Source organism: Balaenoptera acutorostrata, chromosome 4, assembly GCF_949987535.1.
Source record: "Balaenoptera acutorostrata chromosome 4, mBalAcu1.1, whole genome shotgun sequence".
NCBI classification, from domain to species: Eukaryota; Metazoa; Chordata; class Mammalia; order Artiodactyla; family Balaenopteridae; genus Balaenoptera; species Balaenoptera acutorostrata.
The window spans coordinates 70,298,596-70,321,574 of NC_080067.1; the positions used below are offsets into that span (position 1 = coordinate 70,298,596).

Genomic DNA, 22,979 nt, shown 5'->3' on the forward strand with positions numbered 1-22,979 from the left:
ACTAATAAAATTTGCTCTGCTCATCTCACAGGGTTATACTGGGTCTCATAAACCTAATTGCTGTGAAAGGGTTGCCTGACTGGTAAAACAGTACACATGAGTAGTGTCAGTGCTGATAGTGAGGGTGTTTATTCTGTGACTTTCCAGCAGTTGTGTCACTAGAGATCCTGATTTCTGAGTCCTAGTTGGTCAACACTGACTATTCACTGTGCTTTTTCATAATGCCTGTTCTTTAGTCCAACGACCATGGACTTTTAGTCAGATAGACCTGGGTTGGAATCCTGGTTCTAGCACTGATTAGCTATTGACTTCGGAGAAGCCCTGTATCCTTGCTAAGCCTGTTTCCTCATTTTCTCAAGAGGGGTTGTTAATACCTATCCTATAGTGGTATAGTAAAAATTAAATGAGATAAAGCAGGTAAAGTGCCTACCATATAGTAGGTGCTTCTCAAATGCTACTTTCCCTTCTTTTCTAGTTTTTCCTCAGCTGTCTTAGTGTCCTATGATTAGTTGTGTTGGGTGTCTGGGGAAATTGAATTGCTTAGTTTTCTGATGATGCAACAAGCGCCTCCCCCATTTCACGATCTCATGTTTGAATTCTCCCTCTGTGTACATTTCATCACTTCCAAAACTTTGGCGGCCCAAAGTAAGCACCCATCCTCCCTAGAGTCACTGGTTCCTGAGATCTGTGGTGGTAGGAAGCACTGTTTGGTGCTTAAATTAGAGTCTCAGTGAGGTGGGATCAAGATGGTGGAGTAGGAGGACCCTGAGCTCACCTCCTCCCACAGACACAGCAAAACTACAACTACATATAGAACAACTTTCTCTGAGAATGACCTGAAGACTAGCAGAATAGCTCTTATACAATTAAGGATATAAAGAAAAAACACATCAAGGTGGGTAGGAGGGGGTAGAGACACGATCCAGTCAGGACCCACACTTCTGGCAAGTGACCCACAGAGGAAGAGGATATCACAAACTTGGAGGTCCTTCCTAAGAGCAAAGGGTTCAAGCCCCACATTGGGGGCCCCAGCCCTGGGGACCAGCATCAGGAAGATAAGCCCCCTTAACAGGTTTTCAAACTTATGACTGGGCGAGCTGGAGGGCTATAGGAAACTGAGACTATGCTCTTTTTTTTTTTTTTTTTTTAATGAAAGACCTGATTTCATAGTTTCTTCTTTTTCTAAGTAATTAATTAATTAATTAATTAATTAATTTTTGGCCGTGTTGGGTCTTCGTTTCTGTGCAAGGGCTTTCTCTAGTTGAGGCGAGCAGGGGCCACTCTTCATTGCAGTGCGCAGGCCTTTCACTGTTGCGGCCTCTCTTGTAGTGGGGCACAGGCTCCAGATGCGCAGGCTCAGTAGTTGTGGCTCACGGGCCTAGTTGCTCCGCAGCATGTGGGATCTTCCCAGACCAGGGCTCGAACCTGCGTCCCCTGCACAGGCAGGCAGACTCTCAACCACTGTGCCACCAGGGAAGCCCGAGACTATGCTCTTAAAGAGCTTGTGCACAAACTTACTTGCTCCCAGTCCCAGTGCAGAGGCAGTGGATTGAAAAGCACTTGACATTCTAGCCAGCCAGCCAAGACCACACCAGCACACCCCAGCCTACCCTTCAGCCTGTACGTGGCTCCTCCAACTGTCCCCCATTTGCCAAGGTAGCAGCCCCTGGTGCACCCTGGGAGAAGTCCTGGCCCACACCAGGCTGTAACTCTAGCCCCTGCAGTTCCAGCACTTCCCAAGATGGCGGCCGCTGGTGCCTCCTGGGGACAGAGTAATATGTTCCAAATGAAAAACAAAATAAAACCCCAGAAAAACAAAACAAAACAATGAAACTGACATAAGTAATTGTAATTTACCTCATACACCATACAGAGTTCAAAGCAAGGGTCATAAATATGCTCACCAAACTCAGGAGAAGAATAGAGGAATATGAGAACTTCAACAAAGAATTAGAAAATATAAAAAATAACCAGTCACAGATGAAGAATACAATAACTGAAATGAAAAAAATACACTAGAGGGAATCAGCAGCAGATTAGGTGATACAGAACACGTAAGTGACCTGGAAGACAGAAGAGTGGAAATCGCCCAATCAGAGCATCAAAAAGAAAAAAGAATTTAAAAAATTGAGAATTGTTTACTGTAGCTCCGGGACAACATCAAGCATACTAACGTTTGCGTTATAGGGGTCCCAGAAGGATAAGAGAGGGAAAAAGGGGTAGAAAAAAAACCATATTTGATGAAATAATGGCTGAAAACTTTACTGACCTGGGGAAAGAAACAGATATCCAGGTCCAGGAAGCATAGAGAGTCCCAAACAAAATGAACCCAAAAAGATCCATATCACAACATATATTTTTTTCACACTGCAATAGAGATTTATTACTTTTTTAAATTTTTAATTGAAATATAGTTGAAACTAATACAATATTGTAAATCAAGTGTATAGCAAAGTGATTTAGTTAATTTTTTTCAGATTTTATTCCATTATAGGTTACATATCAAGAGGTCATAATTAAAAGGGAAAAATTAAAGACAAAGAGAGAATTTTGAAGGCAGCAAGAGGAAAACAAAGAGTAACATACAAGGGAACCCCCTTAATGCTATCAACTGATTTTTCAGCAGAAACTTTGCAGGCTAGAAGGGAGTGGCATGATATATGTAAAGTGCTGAAAGAAAAAACCCTACAACCAAAGATACTCTACCCAGCAAGGTTGTCATTCAGAATTGGAGAAGAGATAAAGAGTTTCCCAGACAAACAAAAATCTAAAAGGGGTCATCACCACTAAACTGGCCTTACAAGGTATGTTAAGTGAACACCTTCTTTAAGTGAAAATGTAAGGTTATAGCAAGAAATAAAAAAATATATGAAGGAAGAAAATCTCACTGGTAAAGGCAATATATGGAAAAGGCAATGGATCAACTACTTGAAAATCTAGTATAAAAGTTAAAAGACAAAATTTGTAAAATCAACTGTAACTGCAATAATAGTTAAGGGATACACAAAAGATGTAAAATATGATGTCAAAAATATGAAATACTGGACCATAAAAAACATAGAGCTTTTAGAATATATTGAAAATTAAACGACTACCAGATTAAAACAAATCTATATCTATGTATCTATCTGTATATAAATATATGTGAACTTCATGGTAACCATAAAACAAAACTTACAATAGATACACACACACACACCCCGCACACACACATGAAAAAAAAAAAAGAGAGAAAAAAAAGAAACAACACCAAAGAAAAGCATCAAACCACAAGAGAAGAGACTAAAAGAAGAAGAAAAGAACAGAGAAGAACTACAAAAACAACTTGGAACAATAACAATGGAACAGTAACAATGGAAATAAGTACACACCTATCAATAATCACTTTAAGTGTAAATGGACTAAATACCTCAATCAAAAGACATAGGGAAGCCAAATGGATTTTTAAAAAAAGCCCTATATATGCTGCCTACAAGAGACTCACTTCAGAACTAAAGCCACACAGACCGAAAATGAAAGGATGGAAAACAATATTCCATGCAAAAGGAAATGGAAAGAAATCTGGGGTAGCAATACTCATATCAGACAAAATAGACTTTAAAACAAAAATTATAACAAAAGACAAAGAAAGGCATTACATAATGATAAAGGGGTCAGTCTAAGAAGAGGACATAACATTTGTAAAGATAAGAACACCTAAATTTTTAAAGCAAATATCAATAAGCATAAAGGGAGAAATTGACAGTAACACAATAATAGTAGGGGGCTTTAATACCCCACTTACATCAATGGATAGATTATCCAGATAGAGAATCAATAAAGAAACATTGGCCTTAAAACACATTAGACCAAATGGGCTTAATAGATATCTATAGAACATTCCATCCCAAAACATCAGAATACACATTCTTTTAAAGTGCACATGGAATATTCTCCAGGATAGATTACATGCTAGTCCACAGAACAAATTTCAATGAATTTAAGAAGACTGAAATCATATCAAACATCTTTTCAAACAGTGGTATGAAACTGGAAATCAATTGCAGCAAGAAGACTGGAAAAACACAAATATGTAAAGACCGAACAACATGCTACTAAAAACCAATGGTTCAATGAAGAAATCAAAGAAGAAATCAAAAGGTACCTTGAGATGAGTGTCAATAGAAACATAATAATCCAAAATCTATGGGATGCAGCAAAAGGAGTTCTAAGAGGGAAGTTTATAGTGATACAGGCATACCTCAAGAAATAAGAAACATCTCAAGTAAACAACCTAACTTTACACCCGGAGGAATTACAAAAAGAAGAACAAACAAAGCTCAAAGTTAGTAGAAGGAAGGAAATAATAAAGATCAGAGGAAAAGTAAATGAAATAGAGACTCAAAAATCATAGAAATGATAAATGAAACTAAGAGCTGGTCCTTTGAAAAGATAAATATAATTGACAAAACTTGAGCTAGGCTTATTAAGAAAAAAGAGAGAGGGCCCAATTGAATAAAATCAGAAATGACAGACAAGTTACAACCAATATCACAAATACAAACAATCAGAATACTTGAACAATTATATACCAACAAATTGGACAACCTATAGGAGATGTATAAATTCCTAGAAACATATAGTATTCCAAGACTGAATCACGAAGAAATAGAAAATCTGAACAGTTCAATTTCTAGCAATGAAAGTGAATCAGAAATCAATCAAACAAACAAAAAAACCCCAAAAAAACCCAACAAACAGAAGTTCAGGGCCAGACAGCTTCACAGGGGAATTACCAAACATTTAAAGAAGAGTTAATACCTATCCTTCTCAAACTATGCAAAAAAAAAAAAAAAAAAAAAAAATAGAAGAGGAGGGAACACTTCCAAATTCCTTCTATGAGGCCAACTTTACCCTGATACACAAACCAAAAAAGACACTACAAAAAAAGAAAAATACAGGCCAATATCCCTGATGCATAGATGCAAAAGTCTTCTTCAAAATATTAGAAGCCAAATTTAACAATACATTAGAAGAATCATACATCATGATCTAGTGAGATTTATTCCAGGGATTCAAGTATGGTTCACTATCCACAAATCAATGTGATACACCACATGAACAAAATGAAGGCTAAAAATCACATGATTATCTCAATAGATGCAGAAAAAGCATTTGACAAAATTTAACATCCATTCATGATAAAAACTCTCAACAAAGTGGGTATAGAGGGAGCATACCATTTATAATAATAATTATTATTATGATAAAGGCCATTTATGACAAACCCACAGCTAATATCATACTCAACAGTGAAAAGCTGAAAGCATTTCCTCTGTGATCCCCACTTTCATCTCTTTTATTCAGCATAGTACTGGAAGTCTTAGCCACTGCAATCAGAAAAGGAAAAGAAATAAAAGGAATCTAAATTGGAGGGGAAGAAGTAAAACTATCACTATTGGCAGGTGACATGATTTTATGTATAGGAAACCCTAAAGATGCCACCAAAAAACTTAGAACTAATCAATGAGTTCAGTAAAGTTGCAGGCTACAAAATTAATATACAGAAATTTCTTGCATTTCTATACACTAATAATAAATTATCAGAAAGAGAAATCAAGAAAAGAATCCCACTTACAATCATATCACAAGAATAGAATACCTAGGAATAAATTTAACTAAGAGGGTGAAGACCTATACTCTGAAAACTATGACATTGATAAAAGAAATTGAAGACAGCACAAACAAATGGAAAGATATATTGTGCTTGCTCATGGATCAGAAGAATTAATATTGTTAAAATGTCCATGCTACCCAAAGAAATCTACAGATTCAATGTAATCCTTATCAGAATACCCATGACATTTTTCACATATCTAGGACAAGTAATCCTAAAATTTGTATTGAACCACAAAAAAACCCAAATAGCCAAAATAATTTTGAGAAAGAACATAGCTGGAGGTGGTAGGCTCCCTGACTTCAAACTATACTACAAAGCTGCAGTAATCAAAACAGTATGGTACTGGCAAAAAAAAAAAAAAATCAGACACATAGATCAATGGAACAGAATTGAGAGACTGAAATAAATCCATGCACATATGGTCAGTTAATCTCAGACAAAGAAGACAAGTGCTCACTATCACTAAACATCAGGGAAATGCAAATCAAAACCACAATGAGATAGCACCTCACACCTGTCAGAATGGCTATCATCAAAAGGACAAGAAATAAGTGTTGGCAAGGATGTGGAAAAAGGAAACCCTTGTACACTATTGGTGGGGATGTAAATTTGTGCATCCACTACAGAAAACAGTATGGAGTTTTCTTAAAAAATTAAAAATAGGGCCACCATACAGTCCAGCAATTCCACTCCTGGGTATTTATCCTAGAAGACAAAAACACTAATTCAAAAGATTTATGCACTCCAATGTTCACTGCAGAATTATTTATAATTTGCAATTGCCAAGATATGGAAGCATCCTGAGTGAATGGATAAAGAATATGTGATCTATACATACATATATGCACACAATGAATATTACTCAGCCATAAAAAAGAATGAAATCTTGCATTTTCAGATATGGATGGGCCTAAGGGATATTATGCTAAGTGAAATAAGTCAGACAGAGAAAGACAAATACTGTATGTTTTCACGTATATGTGGAATCTAAAAAACCAACCAAACAAAACAGAAACAGACTCACAGATACAGAGAACAATCTAGTGGTTGCCAGAGGGAAGGGCAATGGGGGGGATGGGAGAAATAGGTAAAGGATATTTGAGGTACAAATTACCAGTTATAAAATAAATAATTCACAGGAATGTAATGTACTGCACAGAGATTATAGTCAATAATATTGTAATGGTGGTACATAATCTATAAAAATATTGAATCACTATGTTTCACACCTGTAACTAATATTATAACTGAACTATACTTCAATTATAATTATACTTTAGTTATACTTGATGAAAGACCTGATGTTCAGGTTGATGAGCCATGGCCAGTGCTCCACTCCGCCATCGTTTGCTGTCCCACATTGCCTCAACGTGGCCCTCATGCCTAGGGGCTGCTCTAACCTTCTGTGCCTTTACATTTACCTAGTTCAAAGCCCATGAACACCATTCTCGTTTGGTCTTCCCAGCACTCAGTGAATGAGACAGGGCAGAGATGGTTACTACACAGAAACTTAGGTACAGAGAGGTTAAGAGGCTTGCCTAGGGTCACCAAGAATGGGGACAAGAAGCCAGGTTTTGTGATACCCAGTTCAGTACTCCTACCACCTTATCCTTGATATGCTTAGGAGCAGGCTTCATTGAAATGGACTATAGATTCTTTCTTTTTCCTGAATTTTTTTTTAATTGAAGTATAGTTGATTTACAATGTTGTATTAATTACTGTTGTATAGATTCCTAATCAGTTAGCAAAACCCTGGGGGTGATTGCTTAGACTCATTACGGTAAATAAACCTAGATACTTGGGAAGAATTTAATGTTTTCCAGAAGATACAGACATTGTTTGAGTTCAGAGTACTTCCATTTTCCGTTCAGTTTCACAATAAATTCTGGGAAAACTAAGTAGGTCTTTACCCAGATATAAAGGGGCCTATTCAGGCTCTATTTGCTTAGTGAAATTTTCCAGAACTTCCAGCAGTTCTGTACATGATACAGTGAAAGGGTCATGGATTTAGGGAATCAAGTGCACTTGGATTTGAATCTCAATTCTACCATTCACTCAGCTCTATGATCCTAGGCATTTCTCTTAATTTCTCAGAGCCTCAGGTGACTTACCTATAAAAATCGAGATTATAGCACCTTCATGGGTGGTAATGGTCAGGGCCTTTCTGCACAGCTCAGGAGATGCCCTTCATATTAGATTATTATAAACACAGTGAGAACTGAAGTTGTACATCACAGTGCCCCCAGTTTATGATGAAATTGAATGAAATAACCTCTTGTGTGCTTAATGCATTTTTGTTTTCATTTCCTTAATTGGTCACTTAGCTGCTATTTTACCAGGAGTTCCCATCTTCCACCGTGAGGTGAGTCAGTTTTCTGCCACTTGCTAGTACTCATGCAGAACTCCATAAACCTGAATGTTATATTGTGAAGCTGACCCTTGGCTTTCTTCTCATGCAGGAGTCTAGGACCAGAGCCCTTAGAGCAGTGGTCCCTGACCTTTTTGGCACCAGGGACCGGTTTCGTGGAAGACAATTTTTCCATGGATGGGAGGGGGAGGGCGGGGTGTTGGGGGATGTTTGGTTCAGGCGGTAATGCGAGCCACGGGGAGCGATGGGGAGATGAAGTTTCACTCGCTTGCCCGCCACTCACCTCCTGCTATGTGGCCGGTTCCTAGTAGCGGTCCTCGGCCCGGGGGTTGGGGACCCCTGCCTTAGAGAGATGCATCACAAACCTATGACGCTGTCTATGGCAAGAGGTCTCTTTCTGGCAATTTTAAAAGGAGGCTGGGCCTTTTCAGGGAGTTTGGCTTCTTGTGATGTAGACCCCTCAGCCTGCTCTGCCTTTTTCTTTTAGTTTTTCAAGCATGTATGCCTTCCTTGAACAAATAGTGTAAGGCCCTACAAACTGAATGTGTAAAATGTGATTCCTGACCTCAAGAAGCTCAGAGAGCAGTCGGGAAGCTAGACCAAGACAACAGGAAACTAAGATTCAGCGAGTACAAAGGAGTGGTGGGAGAGTCCATAACGTGCTCACAGCTCGGAGAGGAAGACAGGAGTGTCTGAGCACTACTTTCTACATTTCAAGCCCAAACTGAGGGTGATTTTTTTTTTTTTTAAGACTTGCTGAAGGTTGCAGACCTGGTGGGAGATAGACCTGGGCTGGAATTCAATTCTTGTCACTCTAAAGCCATTGCTCAGCCCGTCATTACTTTTAGATATTCTTTACATCATTTTCTGCCTTGTCTCACTTTTTTTTTTAGGCCTGTTTTCCTGCTCAGGACAGCGTGGCTTCCTTGAACATGTCTTTCATTATGATTCACACTAACTTGAAGAAAAAATTCAGCTGCTGTGTGCTGGTCTTTCTCCTGTTTGCAATCATCTGTGTATGGAAGGAAAAGAAGAAGGGGAGTTACTATGAGTCCCTTAAGCTGCAAACCAAGGAATTCCAGGTGTTGAGGTCTGGTTCCCAATCTGTGTCTTCAAGTGGCACCCACAGCCCCCAGAGCGGCAGCCGGGCCCTCAGTGGTCCCAAGGCCAAGCCGGAGGCTACCTTCCAGGTGTGGAACAAGGACAGCTCCACCAAAAACCTTACCCCCAGGCTGCAGAAGATCTGGAAGAATTATCTGAGCATGAACAAGTACAAAGTGTCCTACAAGGGGCCAGGGCCTGGTGTTAAGTGTGGTGCAGAGGCCCTGCTTTGCCACCTTCGGGACCACGTGAACGTTTCAATGGTAGAGGCCACAGATTTTCCCTTCAACACCTCTGAATGGGAGGGTTACCTGCCTCAGGAGAACATTAGGACCAAGGCTGGGCCGTGGGGCAGGTGTGCTGTCGTCTCATCAGCGGGATCTCTGAAGTCCTCCCAACTGGGTCAAGAAATAGGTGGGTTCTGGGCTGTTAAGACTGTTGTCTGAGCAGCCAGTGCTCACTCATTTGGAGCATCTGGGCATGTGGACAGTACTGGAGGCTAGGAGTCCCAGTACGGCTGCATGCACTGGCGGAGCGGGCCCAGATCAGTGTTTCTCAACTGGCCTTCATGAGTCAGAGGTGGCACGGGGGCAGTGGAGAGGGTGGCGATCCAGTCTTCCAGCACCTTTATCAACTAGAATGGCTTTATTTTGATCTGTCTTAAATATTGGTGTTCTACAGAAGATTTTGTTTGAAAAGAAAGTTCCACTGCTACCAATAAGCAAAACACTACATTGACATTTAAAAATATTTAAAGCATGGATCTCTACTTTTCCTTCAGGTCCTGAAATTCTGTAATTTACTGATTAATTAGTGACTAATTGTCTCTTTTGGCCTCAACTACCTGGGTAATTTTTAGTTTTTCTCTTTAAAAAGAATTAATTGGGGACTCTGGACCAACTTCAGGAGGTCCATGAATCCCTAAAATCATGTGCAAAAATATGTGCTGATTAGGAGTGTATAACATGTGTGTATATGTGTAAATCAGTCTGCATTTTTCCAAAGAGAGAGTCCATAGCTTTCAGTTGTGACCCCAAAAAAGGTTAAAAAATCACTGGTCAGGATATATCAATTTGCTTTTCTTGAAATTCTTCGCAGTTAATAAAGATTTAGGGATAAATCAGGAGCTTGGGATTAACATATACACAGTATTATATATAAAACAGATAGCCAACAAGGACCTCCTGTATAGCACAGGGAACTATACTAAATATTTTGTAATAACCTCTAAGGGAAAAGAATATGAAAAAGATTCACTGAATCACTGTGCTGTACACCTGAAACGAACACAACATTGTAAATCAACTATACTTCAGTAAAAATAAACCAAAAAAAAGACAAAGTTTATCCAGATTTGTAAACCTGTGTACAACACAGAGCTATGGATTTGCCTAAAGCTCCTTAGTTCCCTTATTTTGAGAGAATGTGTTTTCCATGATTGCGAAATGAATCAGGCTAAAGAAAGCAGAGCACAGGAAGCCTAGCTCTTCTGTCAGGCTCTGGAAGGTACTGGAGCAGGTGAGGTCATGTGTCTCCTTTTTTTATTTCCTTTATATGACTGCCAGGAAAAATGGTCTGAAACCAAGCACAGGCTCTCAAAAGAAGAAAAGGAGAAGCAAATTGGATTCTCTAGAGCAGAAAGAAGTGGTGAGGTCATATTTCATAACTCTCCAAATAGGCAGCACTTTGGAAGAAAAGCTGCCAAGATAACCAGTCCCACCCCAACTTCTGCTCCTGCTTTTGCTTTTTTTGATTTCTTTTGGACTTTGTTTTCTAGAAACTAAATGTAATTGGTTTTTGTTCATCCATAATGGAACTACATTTCTTTCTTTCTTCCCAAGTCATTATAGTCTGCCTGGCTGGAATCATGTTGCAGTTTCAGGCAGAGCCTAATACTCCCATGAATTGGAACTATAATCTTTATTTTTATGGACTCCATAAAACATTGGAGTTTTATGGATTTAACTAAACATTAATTAAAATAACCTTTTTCTATAGACTGGAGTTATAATTTCAAATATGTATTTCCATGGAAGGACTTTGATCCTGAGATCTAACAAAAATTGCGTGCTACACTTCAAATGTCCTGCCTTTTATAGGGTTATTTCCTTTGGGCATTTAGTCTAACAAATATTTTAAGGAATTCATTCATGTATTCTTTTATTCGGCCATGGACTCATCAACAATACCAAATAGGAACTTAGAATACAAAGAGGAGAGGGAAAGGAAAGGCCCTTTGTTAAAGGCCTCTGAGCTCGACAGGCCCCAGCCTTCCCACTACACCTGGAATTTGTCCAGCTTAGTCCCAACTGTTGAACATACCAAATGGTTTCAAACTGTTTGCTCTTATAAATAGTACTGCTAAGGAGGTTTTGGGGAAGACACCTTAAGTGACTACTGCTGCCCTCCAAAGGGGAAAGTATCCTCAGGAGTGGCGGTAGAAGACCAAAGTAAGATATGTTTTATGGCTCTTTTTTTTTTGGTCCATTACAAAATTGTTTACCAGAGGGACTGTAACAATGTGTCGTGCCTCTGGCAGCCCCACAAACCAGCCAATGCTGGGCACAGTCATTTTCAATTGTTTTTGATACGCATACATGTAAAGTGCCTTAGATTTGTTTGAATATTCATTTCAAGCAATAGCACATTTAAAAAATATTAGAATTAATAGGAGTAACATGTATGGTGCACCTGCTGTGTGCATAACAAGCCTTGCTCTTTTAATCCTCCCAGTAATCCTACGCGGTAGGTACGATTATTGCTCCCATTTTACTCAGGAGCTAAGTGTGGACACTCAGAGAGTTTACACAGCTGGTTAACGGTAGACTGGGACTTGAAAATGGGGTGTTTGACTCCAAGGGGCCCACACGTAGCCTCATCTCTGCTCTTGCGCCTCATGGTGATTGTAGCTTTATAACAATGAATGAATCCCTTTTCAGGTTAAAATAATCCCTTGATACTCTTCCTGACTTGCTCCCCTGGAAGAGAGGAGAAGAGCATTCTGAACTGAGGCAAAAGCAAGAAGCAAAGGCTGCATGGAAAAATGTGCAGAGTACGTTTAAGCATCACAGATAATCCTGTTTGCCTGGGATGTAGGGCCCCACAGGGTGAAGAGGGCTGAGCAATGAGGTCAGAAAGGTAGCCGGGGGTAAGTTCTTAGAGAATGTTGATGGTCTTAAGGACTTTGGATTTCATTCTTTAAGCCACGAAGAGCCCTAGAAGGTTTTTGAGCAAGCGAGTGATGGGATCATGTGGGTGTTGGAGAGATTTCTCATTTCTCTGAGTCCCCTTCTCCATAGGGACTGCTGTATAGCCTCTCTGCTGTTAGGGACTGTCGTCTTATCCAAGTGAGAAGCGCCAGGCCTGTTGAACGGTGGTAGTGGAGGTGGGATGAAATGGTCTGACATGAGAGGCATCATGAGGTAGAAGGGACAGAACTTGGTTCTAACTAGAAATGACCTCGAGTGAGAGGCAGGGGCCAGGGTCTCTGGCTTGGGAGCAGGCTCTATCGTATCACAGGGGAGCATGCTTCGGGAGGAGGACAGGTTCCATCTTGGACATGCTGAGCCTGAAGTGTTTGTGGATTTCCCTTCATAGATATCTATGCAGTTGGGTATTCTCTTCCAGGAGAGTGTCAAGGTGGGAGATGAGATTTAGGAGTCATTTGTATCAAGGTGATAGTGGTAGTCCAGGAAAGAGGACTGATGAGAAAACCTAGAAAAGAAGTTTACATTTGAAGGACAAGGAAAGAACAGGGACAAGATAGATAAATAAATAAATAAATAAATAAATACAAATTCTGAAGGGCCAGTGAGAAGGGCTGGAAGAGAAGTAGGCATGTACCATATGATGGAAGGCAAGGGTGGGGGATGGAATTTGGGCATATTTGGGGGCAGATGGAGTTCTTGGGCAGAGTGAAGACTGGGTTGAGCAGCTCAGAGAGCACGATTGTTTATATCAGGGGTGAGCAAACTTTTCCTATAAAGGGCCAGATAGTAAATATTTTTGCTTTTGAGGACATACAGTGTCTCTGACAATGACTCTGCTATTTCAGTGCAAAATCAACCATAGACAGTAATAAATGAATGTACCTGGCTAAGTTCCAATAGAATTTTATTTACAAAAACAAGGCAGGTCAGATTTAGCCTGTGGGCCATAGTTTGCCAAACCTGATCTGTCATATCTAGTTTTCCTAACCAGAATCAGAATGTAGTCTTCCATACATGGTTATATGATTCATTAAGCTGACTGGAAAATATAAGAAATGTTTGGTCCAAATAATGATAAAATTTCTTTCACCACAATTTCTAGCTATTTAGAGTTCTTATACCTGGACACAGTAGATATTGATGTATTTATGCATTTACTAACAAGCTGATTCTATTGAATTTTCTAGGCATGCAGTTATATCACGTGCATATCGTGGTGCATTTATTTCTTCCTTTTCTAATTTGCATCTCTGCTCTCTAATTCTAAGTTACAGAGAAATGGAGGCCCCTGTTTTCTACAGCCTTCCTCCTTCAAGGCTTGTTTTCTGGGATCCCAGTAGCTGTGGATTTTTCCTAGACATTTCCTGGAGACCTATTTGAGGTTGAAAGTCTTTTAGTTTTCAATAGCAATAGCAAAGGACAGTTTGGCAAACAAGGATCTGATCCCTTTTTTTATGAGCTCAAATTTAGTGGTCTGTTTTAAAGTTCTCTTCTTTGATTGATTTTTTTAAAATCTTAGAATAAAATCCAAACTTCATACCTGGCCTCCACAGCCTGCATGATCTGCTTCCTGCCAACCTCTTTCATTGCACTTTTTATTTTTTCTTTCCTTCACTCACTTGTCCCCAGCCAAGTCCTTACCCTCCTTGGGGTCTTGACACTGCTGTGTCCTTTGGCTGGAATTTACTTTCCTGGGCCCTTCCCATGCCCTGTGGGTCTCAGCTCAGGCGCAGTCCCTGAACAATCCCTCTAGCTAAAGGAGATTCCCTCGGGGTCTCTGTTACACAGCTAAGTTTATTTGTGTCATAGTATTTTTTGTTAATTTTTATTTTTTTATGGAAGTATAGTTGATTTACAATGTTTCAGATGTACAGCAAAGTGATTCAGTTTTACGCATGTGTATATATACATATATGTGTGTGTGTGTATTCTTTTTCAGATTCTTTTCCATTATAGGTTATTATTTTGTGCCATAGTATTAATCACAATCTGTAATTATCTCGAATGTGGGTTGTTGTGCTTATCTATTGTCTGCCTCCTTGCAGTAGATTTCGAGATCTCTAAGGGCAAGGACCCTGATTTCATGCTCACAACCATTGTCTCCAGCACCTAGAACTGCGTCTGGCAGAGAGTACGAGCTTAATCAGTATTTATTGAAGGAATAAAAGCATTCTCCTTTCTCATGGTCAACACCAAGGACCTATCTCAAGCCTCCTGTGCTGGGCGTTCTCCATCTGCCCCCCCCCCCAAATTCACTCTCCGTGCTTTCCTATGACTCTGTGCCCGGGGAAATAGAAATATGGACTGTGTCAACTGGGTGTCCTTGCTCTCTGGCTTTGATTTGGGACTGGACAGTAGTAACGCTGGTACAAAACTGAGAAGAAGAAGGAGAGTGAGGCCAGGGTGTCTGTCCCCCTCCTCCCCGCCCTCGCAGAAGAAACCTGTAACCACAGGCTCCTTCTCTCCCTTGACTATAAGTTTCAGCCCCTTTCAGGTGGCCCTGTGTCTCCCCTTTTCTCTCCAGGCCTGGAAGTCAGAGGGGAGGAGGAGAGGCTGGGGTAATGATTCCCTTCGCAGTTCCCACCAGGTGGGCTTCCTCAGATGGGGTCTCTGCTCCTCCTGCTGCCTTAGGTGTAGGGGTGGGATTGGTTCCCTGCTGTGGCCAACCCTGGGGTATGGTCCCTTTCCTTGTCCATCTCTACCTTGTTAAACTCGACCTACAACTTTGTAAATAGTCCTTTTATTCGACTCTCAATGACTCCATTTGAGCTTGTCATTCTTGTCTACTGGGACTCTCAGGTTTATTCACCTGTGAAATGGGAAAGTTGACCAAGTGGAGTTTCTGATAAATCAACATTTCTAGTGTGGTTACTACTGGTCACTTTTGAAATCAGTGACTGATTCTGACAAAACCTGTTGCAATCTGAGTTGTGTAAAGATAAACTTCCCGCTCGATTTGCAGTTCTGTGTGCCTGTCCTGTTATCTGATAATGTTTGGACTATGAGCATCTCAGGTAACTTTTAAACCATTTTGATAAAAATTTTGTCCTGGGATTGAGGATAGGGTTGTTTTTTTGAATGAGATGTCTAGATTCCTGAGGTTTGGTATATACGTTAGAATTGAAATAAAGAGGGAGGCTTTCTTCCCTTAATTCTGTGGGTATTTTCCATTAGATCCTCTTACATTGAGCCAAAATCCACTCCTACCCCTCTTCTCCTGATGCCACCTTTGTGCATGAAGAACCACCCAAAATAAACCCGCACAGAGAGAAACAGAACAACAGAGGTTTGGGCTGACCTCCAAATCTTGTGCAGATTTCAGTGGTGAGCCGAAGCTTGTTGGATCAAATAAGCTTGAGATGAGCTCTCATAGAATCACAGAGGCTCAGGGTTAGGATGGATCTTAGAAGTCATCAGTTCCCTCCCCCATCAGATTGGTCATTGCCAGGCAGAGAATCGTATCCAAGTCTTCCAAACCCTGCTTAAACAGCTAGGAGGACAGAGAACCAGAGCTGGGGAGTGCGTAGATCTTTAAAAAGATGGTCTGTTTGATCTTGGCTGGATTTAAGACATTGTTTCTGACAAAGAGCTTTTTAAATTTTTAATAGAAAATATGGGGTTTAGTCTAGCTCTATGACCTCTTTTCCACCTCTGCCACCACCCAGGTTTGTGACCCTTCCTGGCGCTCGTGTTCCTAAATGGAACACTTCAGGAGCTGTCTTGGATGCCAGAGTGAATCTCTTTCATTTGCTGTGCAATGCAACCTTTTCAGAATGCCATGGGGCACTTTGCACTTGTGGGTTAGACCAAACTTATGGTAGGATCTTCATTTTTCTGACAGGGATAGAAGTATGACCTACTGGTAATACCAAGAGAATCTGATTTGCTCCTTTGGTAACTGGAATAGTGATTCCACTATGAGTAGTGCACTGGCCCTGTCACGTTGCCCCTGTGCCCGAGCACACTGGCATCATTGAGTGGATTTCAGGAACACCACCATATGGACCTCTTTAGCCTTCGCAGTGGTTGGGCAGAGAGTTGGTCACCTCTGTCTGGGAACTTTCCCTGATTGCACTATACAAATATGATCATTGTCTCCTGTGTACCAGGAGGAGATAAAGATTAGGATGTGTTATTCTCTTGCCCCTCCCCTTCCTCCTGCCCTCTCTCCCTCCAGACTGCTCTCTCTGCATATTGCTGATGCTCACATCATCATCACTGCTGACGTGTTCTGTTTCCTTGTGGTTTATAGATGATCACGATGCAGTCCTGAGGTTTAATGGGGCACCCACAGCCAACTTCCAACAAGATGTGGGCACGAAAACCACCATTCGCCTGATGAACTCTCAGGTAAAACTTCTTCTGTGCAGAAGTATAGTGAGAGAAGTTTCCTTCCTAACACAATCATGGACGGTGCTGAGTAGAGTGCAGTGGTCAGTACAGAGACTCTGCAGTTAGCTTGCCTGCCATCTAAACCAGCTTTGCCTCTCTTAGCTAAAAGATCATGCCTAAGTTACTCATGCCTCTGTTTACTCATCTGTAAAGAGGGGAGAATAACAGTACCTTCCTCACAGGGTTGTTGTGAGGAATACACGAGAAAATCCATGGGCTCTGAAGTAGAATGTATTTACTAGGAGCACATCAAAGCCACCGGCTTAATTAAGTCCCTTGCCCTTCCTGCGTCCCGGATTCCTCATGGAGAAAGAGAAGACAGTGATTCCATGATGCAGCCTGGTACTGTGGTCATGGGAAAGCCCCTGTGGCATTAGTCTGCATTACTGGAGGTGTCCAGTGTCCAGAGAAAGCCGAGTTCTGCTGTCCCTGTGGCCGCAGGTCACATCCAGAGTGTTGCCCGAGGGACAGCAGAGGATATCCAGGGAGAGAGAGGAGTGTCGTGAAAAGTAAATGAACAAATGCACGGGGGTGTGCTTTATATGCTGTAAAACCTTATCCAAGTATTCTAAGACAGCATCACAGTGTAATTATGTCTAATACAGCATTACAATTCAGGTATTACCTCATGAATCCCCCTAGACGATTCATTTCCTGAAGTATTTCCAGGTAGCATATGCTGATTTCTCTATACTAATGGGAACTGGAGAAGTACTCTTGCCACAGAGTTCTGCTAATGGATTGAATTAGTGGAAAAAACTGGATTGCACATATATCAAAAATAGCATGATAGGGCTATAAACCCATTCACCTCACTCCCGACCACCAATGTTTGTCTTTTTTCTGAGTATACGTGTAAGCCTTGGGGGGTTTTATGTCAGTGTTTAGACTCTGTACACTTTCCTAGGGCTCGTGGGTGTGGATTGGGTCCTGGAAGTGACCCTAAGTGCCCTTTCAGCACCGTCCCAGCAGAATATGCATTTCTCCTCCCCTCTGCCAGGCCTCCCCTTCCCTGTTTCTCTCAGCAATCTCTTCACTGCCTGACCTTCAGGAACTCACCATCTGGGCAGAAGCTGCTTCCTGCACGGCCTGCTTTCCATCTGAGGCCCACAGTCCTAGGAACCTTTTTATGATGGGACTTAACTCCTTTGCAAGAGGCCACCATCTTGTTTTTGATTCTTCTTCTAATACTTCTATTATTATTTGGATGATGATGATGGATGTTGTCACTTTCTAACACTGTAACATCCTCCAGCAGCCTCTCTGTGCTTCTAATACCTGTTTCTGTTTAACCTTATGTTTGGGGTTTTTAACATTCCTTTTATGATAAGCTATAAGAGGGCAGGTTAAAAGAAATAGATTGGTCGGCAAGAAACTCTCTGGAGCAAGTGGCACTCGAGCTAGACTTTGAGAGATGGGCAGGATCTAGAGAAACAGTACTAGGAAGGCATCCAAACAGTGGGATTGGCAGGACAGAGCTGCACAGCAGACGAGGGGGCACTCAAACAGCCCTGGCAGGGTGGGGATGGGGTCTGGATTCGTGTTGCACCACAGAGGGAGGTGAGGCTGGAGCTTCATGGCTACTCAGAGTCTGGCAAGTCTAGAAAATCAGGCAGAGGGGTTGGGATGAGCTTTCCCTTCTTTCTCCTGTCCCTTCTTGTGCTGCAGTCACAGAAACCTGGAGCTGGAGGGCTCCCCAGGGAATGCTAATGCCTAACTTCTGCTTCTGTATAAGATGGTACCTAAATACCCAGGAGAAAGGTTTATTTACCCTTGCTTCCTAACACAAACAGGGACGGTGCTGCGTAGAGCGCAGTGGTCAGTACGGGGACTGCAGCTAGCCTGACTGCCGTCGAGACCAGCTCTGCCTCTTTTAGCTAAACGATCACGCCTAAGCTCCTTATGCCTTTGTAAAGAGGGGAGAATAACAGTACCTCCTCACAGGGTGGCGGTGAGGAAGAAGTGAGAAGATCCGCGCAAAGCATTTAGCGGCCGGCACTCATGCATGCGCGTTACCTGCTCTGATATTTACGAGTGCGGAACTGAGCTGGGTGTGGAGGGTGCGCTGGTGAGCGAGACAGACCCAGCCCTGTTCTCGCGATACCATCCAACAGTCATACAGACAAATATAAAGTCACAACAGACAGCAACAAAGGAGAGGGTTAAGGTGCTCCCAGAGCCCATAGAGGGGAATCTTCCCTAGACAAGCAAGTCAGGAAGAAGTGAGGAGGTGAGTCTTCACTGCGCGCGAGGAGTAAGGGTAGATGGCGAGAAGTGCGGAAAGAGGCAGCAGCGTGGGTGAGGCCTGTGTGGAAGGGAGCTGGGACGCACCAGGGCCCGGGAAGAGGTGAGTCTGGGTGGTGGGGATGTAGAGAGGGACGAGGCTGAGGGTGAGAAGGAGCCAGGCCACGGTGCTTGTTTTCTTCTCCGAGGCATGGCCAGACTTGCATTTTGTAAACCCCTCTGGCTTCCATCTGATCAGTGCAGTGGGGGCGGTGGATGGACAGACACACTTCGGGGGCTCTTGCACTCATCTGGACTAGCAATGCTGGCACTTGCGCCAGAGTGGAAACGAAGGTGACCGTGAGAAAAGAATGGATTTGAGAGCTACTCAGCGTGTGCAGTCACCAGGCTCCAGTGTGCGGTTGGGTGTGAGAGGTGAAGGGAGGGGTGGCCACAGGTGCGCCTGGGTTTCTGGCTTGTGTAACTGGCCAGCTAGTCACTGAGACTGAAAGGAGTACTGGGAGATGTTTTGGGTTGTGAGGGGTAGGGTCAGAGGGTGGCGGCAGGGATAAAAACTGTGGTTCTGCATATGGTTGATCTGAGCTGCCTTTTACGTGTCTGTGAAGAGAGGTCCAGTAGGCAGTTATAGAGATGGGACTGGAGTTCGGTGGAAAGGTCTGGGCTGCAGATGAGGATTTGTGAATCGTCTCTATCTATGTGGCAGTGAAACAGTGGGACCAAATGAGGGCACTAGAGGGAGAGTAGAGAGAGGAAAAGTCCATGCAGGGGGTTTGGGTAATGAGAGCAGCGAGAAAGAGGTCAGAGCCATCAGACGCTGCTGAGAGGCCAATTTAGATGAAGATCGAAAAGCATCGTTCTCTCCTTAGCAAAATGGAGGCCACCGTTGGCCTCAGCGACAGCCACTGGGGAGAGCGGTGAAGCCAGAAGCCAGATTGGAGAGTGTGGAGGAGTGGGGAGGGAGGAAAATGTGGAGAGTTCTTGCAAGAAGGCTGGCTCCGGCAGGCAGAGAGAAATAGGGCAATAGCTGTAGAGAGTTGAGGGTTCCAGGGCCAGTTTTTGTTCTTTTCATTTTTTAGATTGCAGAGAACTGAGTATGTTTAAAAGTCAGTGGGAAGACAGTCACAAAAGGACAATCACTGTATGATTCCACTTATATGAGGTCCCTGGAGTGGTCAAGCTCCTAGAGACAGGAAGTAGAATGGTGGTTACCAGGGCCTGGGAGGAAAGAGGAATAGTTGTTTAATGGATCTAGAGTTTCAGTTTCAGAAGATGAAAGAGTTCTAGAGATGGATGGTGGTGATGGTTGTATAACAGCATGAATGTACTTATTGCCACTGAACTGTACACTCAAAAATGGTTAAAAGAGTGCATTTTATGTTATACATATTTTGTCACACACACACACACAAATTTAATGAGGAGAAAACCAGTTGATAGAGAAATTGAATATACTAAAAAGAGGAGATAATTAAGTCAGTGGTGGGAGTGGTGGATCCAAAGCCCTAGTGGAGGATTAACCCCAGCAGGAGGGGTCAGAAGGGAAGAAGGATGCAGGGGGAATAGCTGGAGGCAGTCTCTAGTGGAAGGATGAAGGGGCTTCGATTTTCTCTGCAAAGTAGGGTACAGAGAAAAGGAGGCTTTTCGTAGGGAGGCTGAGGGGAAGAGAGGTTTCAGTAGAGGAGGTTTGAGCCAAGAAGGTTTGAAATTGTCATTGAGGAAAGAGTAAACCAGAGGAATGGAGTAGGGTCTCCAGGCCATGCTAGCCACTTTGAGGTTGGGGAGCGTGGATTCAGAGAGAAATCCAGCTCTGTTTGCTCAGGGGTGGTATGATCTGCAGATCAGTAGGAAACTGCAAGCAAGAGAGGGAGCACGGAGGAGGCCTGAAAATTCTCTCGGATTCAGGAGGCTACTCCCTTCTCGGGCATCTCTTCCAGGTGTTTAGTGAAGAACTAACCCTCAGTCCTCAAAGATTCTGAAACTTTAATTTCTAGCAATTGCTCTCCTGGGTATATATCCAAAGAAAACAAAAACAATGCTGAGAAAAGATACATGCACCCCAATGTTCACTGCAGTACTATTTACAATAGCCAAGACATGGAAGAAACCTAAGTGTCCATCAACAGATGAATGGATAAAGAAGATGTGGTACATATATACAATGGAATATTACTCAGCCATAAAAAAGAATGAAATTTTGCCATTTGCAACAACATGGATGGACTTGGATGGTATTATGCTAAGTGAAATAAGTCAGAGAAAGATAAATATTGTATGATATCACTTATATGTGGAATCTAAAAAATAAAACAAACTAGTGAATGTAACACCACCAACAACAAAAAAACAGACTCACAGATACAAAGAACAAACTAGTGGTTACCAGTGGGGAGGGGCAAGATAGGGGCAGGGGATTAAGGGGTAGAAAACTACTAGGTGCAAAATAAAAAGCTACAAGGATATATTGTACAGCACAGGGAATATATTTTATAATAACTTTAAATGGAGTATAACCTTTAAACATAGTCACTATATTGTGACTGAAACATATAATATTGTTCACCAACTATACCTCAATAAAAGAAAATAAAGCCAAGGTAAGATTGCCTGGGAATTAAGAGACAGACCTTGATCAAATTTCTCCCTCAGTACTTACTGCATGAGTGACTTGAGCAAGTTGCCTTATCTTTCTGAGCCTCAGTTCCCTTATTTGTAAAGGGAAATAAGAAAAGTTACCCTGCTAGGTCTTTGTAGGATCCAGTGAGATTACTGAGCGTGGAGCATGTCACTCAGAGGCCCGCATGCTGAAGCAAAGGCTCTGTAAAGGGTGGCCGTCGTCACTAGTGCAGCATGAAGCCTGCCTGTGTCTGCTGGGCAGTCACCGTGCCCTCCCATTTCCCAGGCAAGTGGGCATCTTGGCTCCCAGCAGGGATGTCAGCCAGCTTGGGGCCGCTTCAGAGGTGCCCAGCAGAAGGGAGAAAATTATAGGATAAATTTTCAGGAAAATGTAAGCTCATGACTATCATACAGACAGTGTCTATTTTATTCATATGAGGAGGGAACCAGGCTGATGTTATAGCCGGTTCAGAGGAAAAGTCAAAACAGTACAAAATTTGAAAAAAGGAATGCAACTGTTTTTTGTCACGAGGTGGGCAGGAGGAAGAGGGAATTTAACTGAAACTCTACTGGGCAAGGTTGAATAAGCGTGTCTGTAGTTCGCTACAAGTTACAAAGCGCTGCAAAACAGCTCTCATAGGATTAGAATCTGGTAAAGAGGACGGGAAAGCTGCAGACAATGCACAGTTTTCCACTGAGGTACAGCATTTTCCCCTGCACTTCTGGATGGCTGTGGTCCCTTTGCCAGGGCTGAGAGGGGCTGGCCGACTTCCCAGGGTGCCCAGTCCACTCTCAGGAAAGCCCTTCCCATCCTCTTCAGGCACGCTGACCCTCCTTCCTCTCTTTCTGTAAGTGGCACTAAACATCAAGCCTGTAGCTTTAACACTGGTCACGGGCAGCCGCGTGACCTTGCTCCTTGTGATACTGGCATGTGACTGATGCCCTTCTATTATGGCCCTTTCTCATCTTGGTATCCTAGGAAGCTGGCAGTCTGTCTCCTCTATCTTTTGTCCCAGTTGGTTATCCCAGCTGTTTTGTGTCTGTTTCTGGGCAAACTGAGTCCCCACCATCGCACCCGGACAGCACCTGGCACCCCAAAGTTCCTGGGGGAATAGCTGTGGGTTTGGTAAATTGTGCCTTTGAGCAGCTCATTTTCCTCCCAGAGGGAGAGCTCCTCTGGACGGCAGCTGGGGCCAGTTTTGTTTGTTCAGCTCCCAGCCTCCTCACATGCAGAGGACAGCCTTTTGTGCATCTGGCCTGTGACAAAGCCATGGAAAACAAAGAGGTGGTTTCTTATTGAGAAGATGGCTTTTTAAAGAGAACAGCGTCATACCGTGAAGTTTCAGCAGCTCTACGCAGGCACGTATGTGCCAGGTGTTGTTATGAGATTCAG

At 42.4% G+C, this 22,979-nt stretch overlaps 1 protein-coding gene across 1 annotated transcript in view; it reads left to right on the forward strand.

Annotated features, from left to right (window-relative positions):
* ST6GAL1 (ST6 beta-galactoside alpha-2,6-sialyltransferase 1) overlaps positions 1-22,979 on the forward strand; it is a 139,583-nt gene that overhangs the window by 97,532 nt on the left and 19,072 nt on the right. Inside the window, exons 5-6 of the mRNA XM_007195240.2 lie at positions 8,921-9,542; positions 16,590-16,687. Of these exons, the coding sequence (XP_007195302.1) occupies positions 8,960-9,542; positions 16,590-16,687 (681 nt within the window). The 5' untranslated portion in view covers positions 8,921-8,959. The remainder of the gene's footprint in view (positions 1-8,920; positions 9,543-16,589; positions 16,688-22,979) is intronic.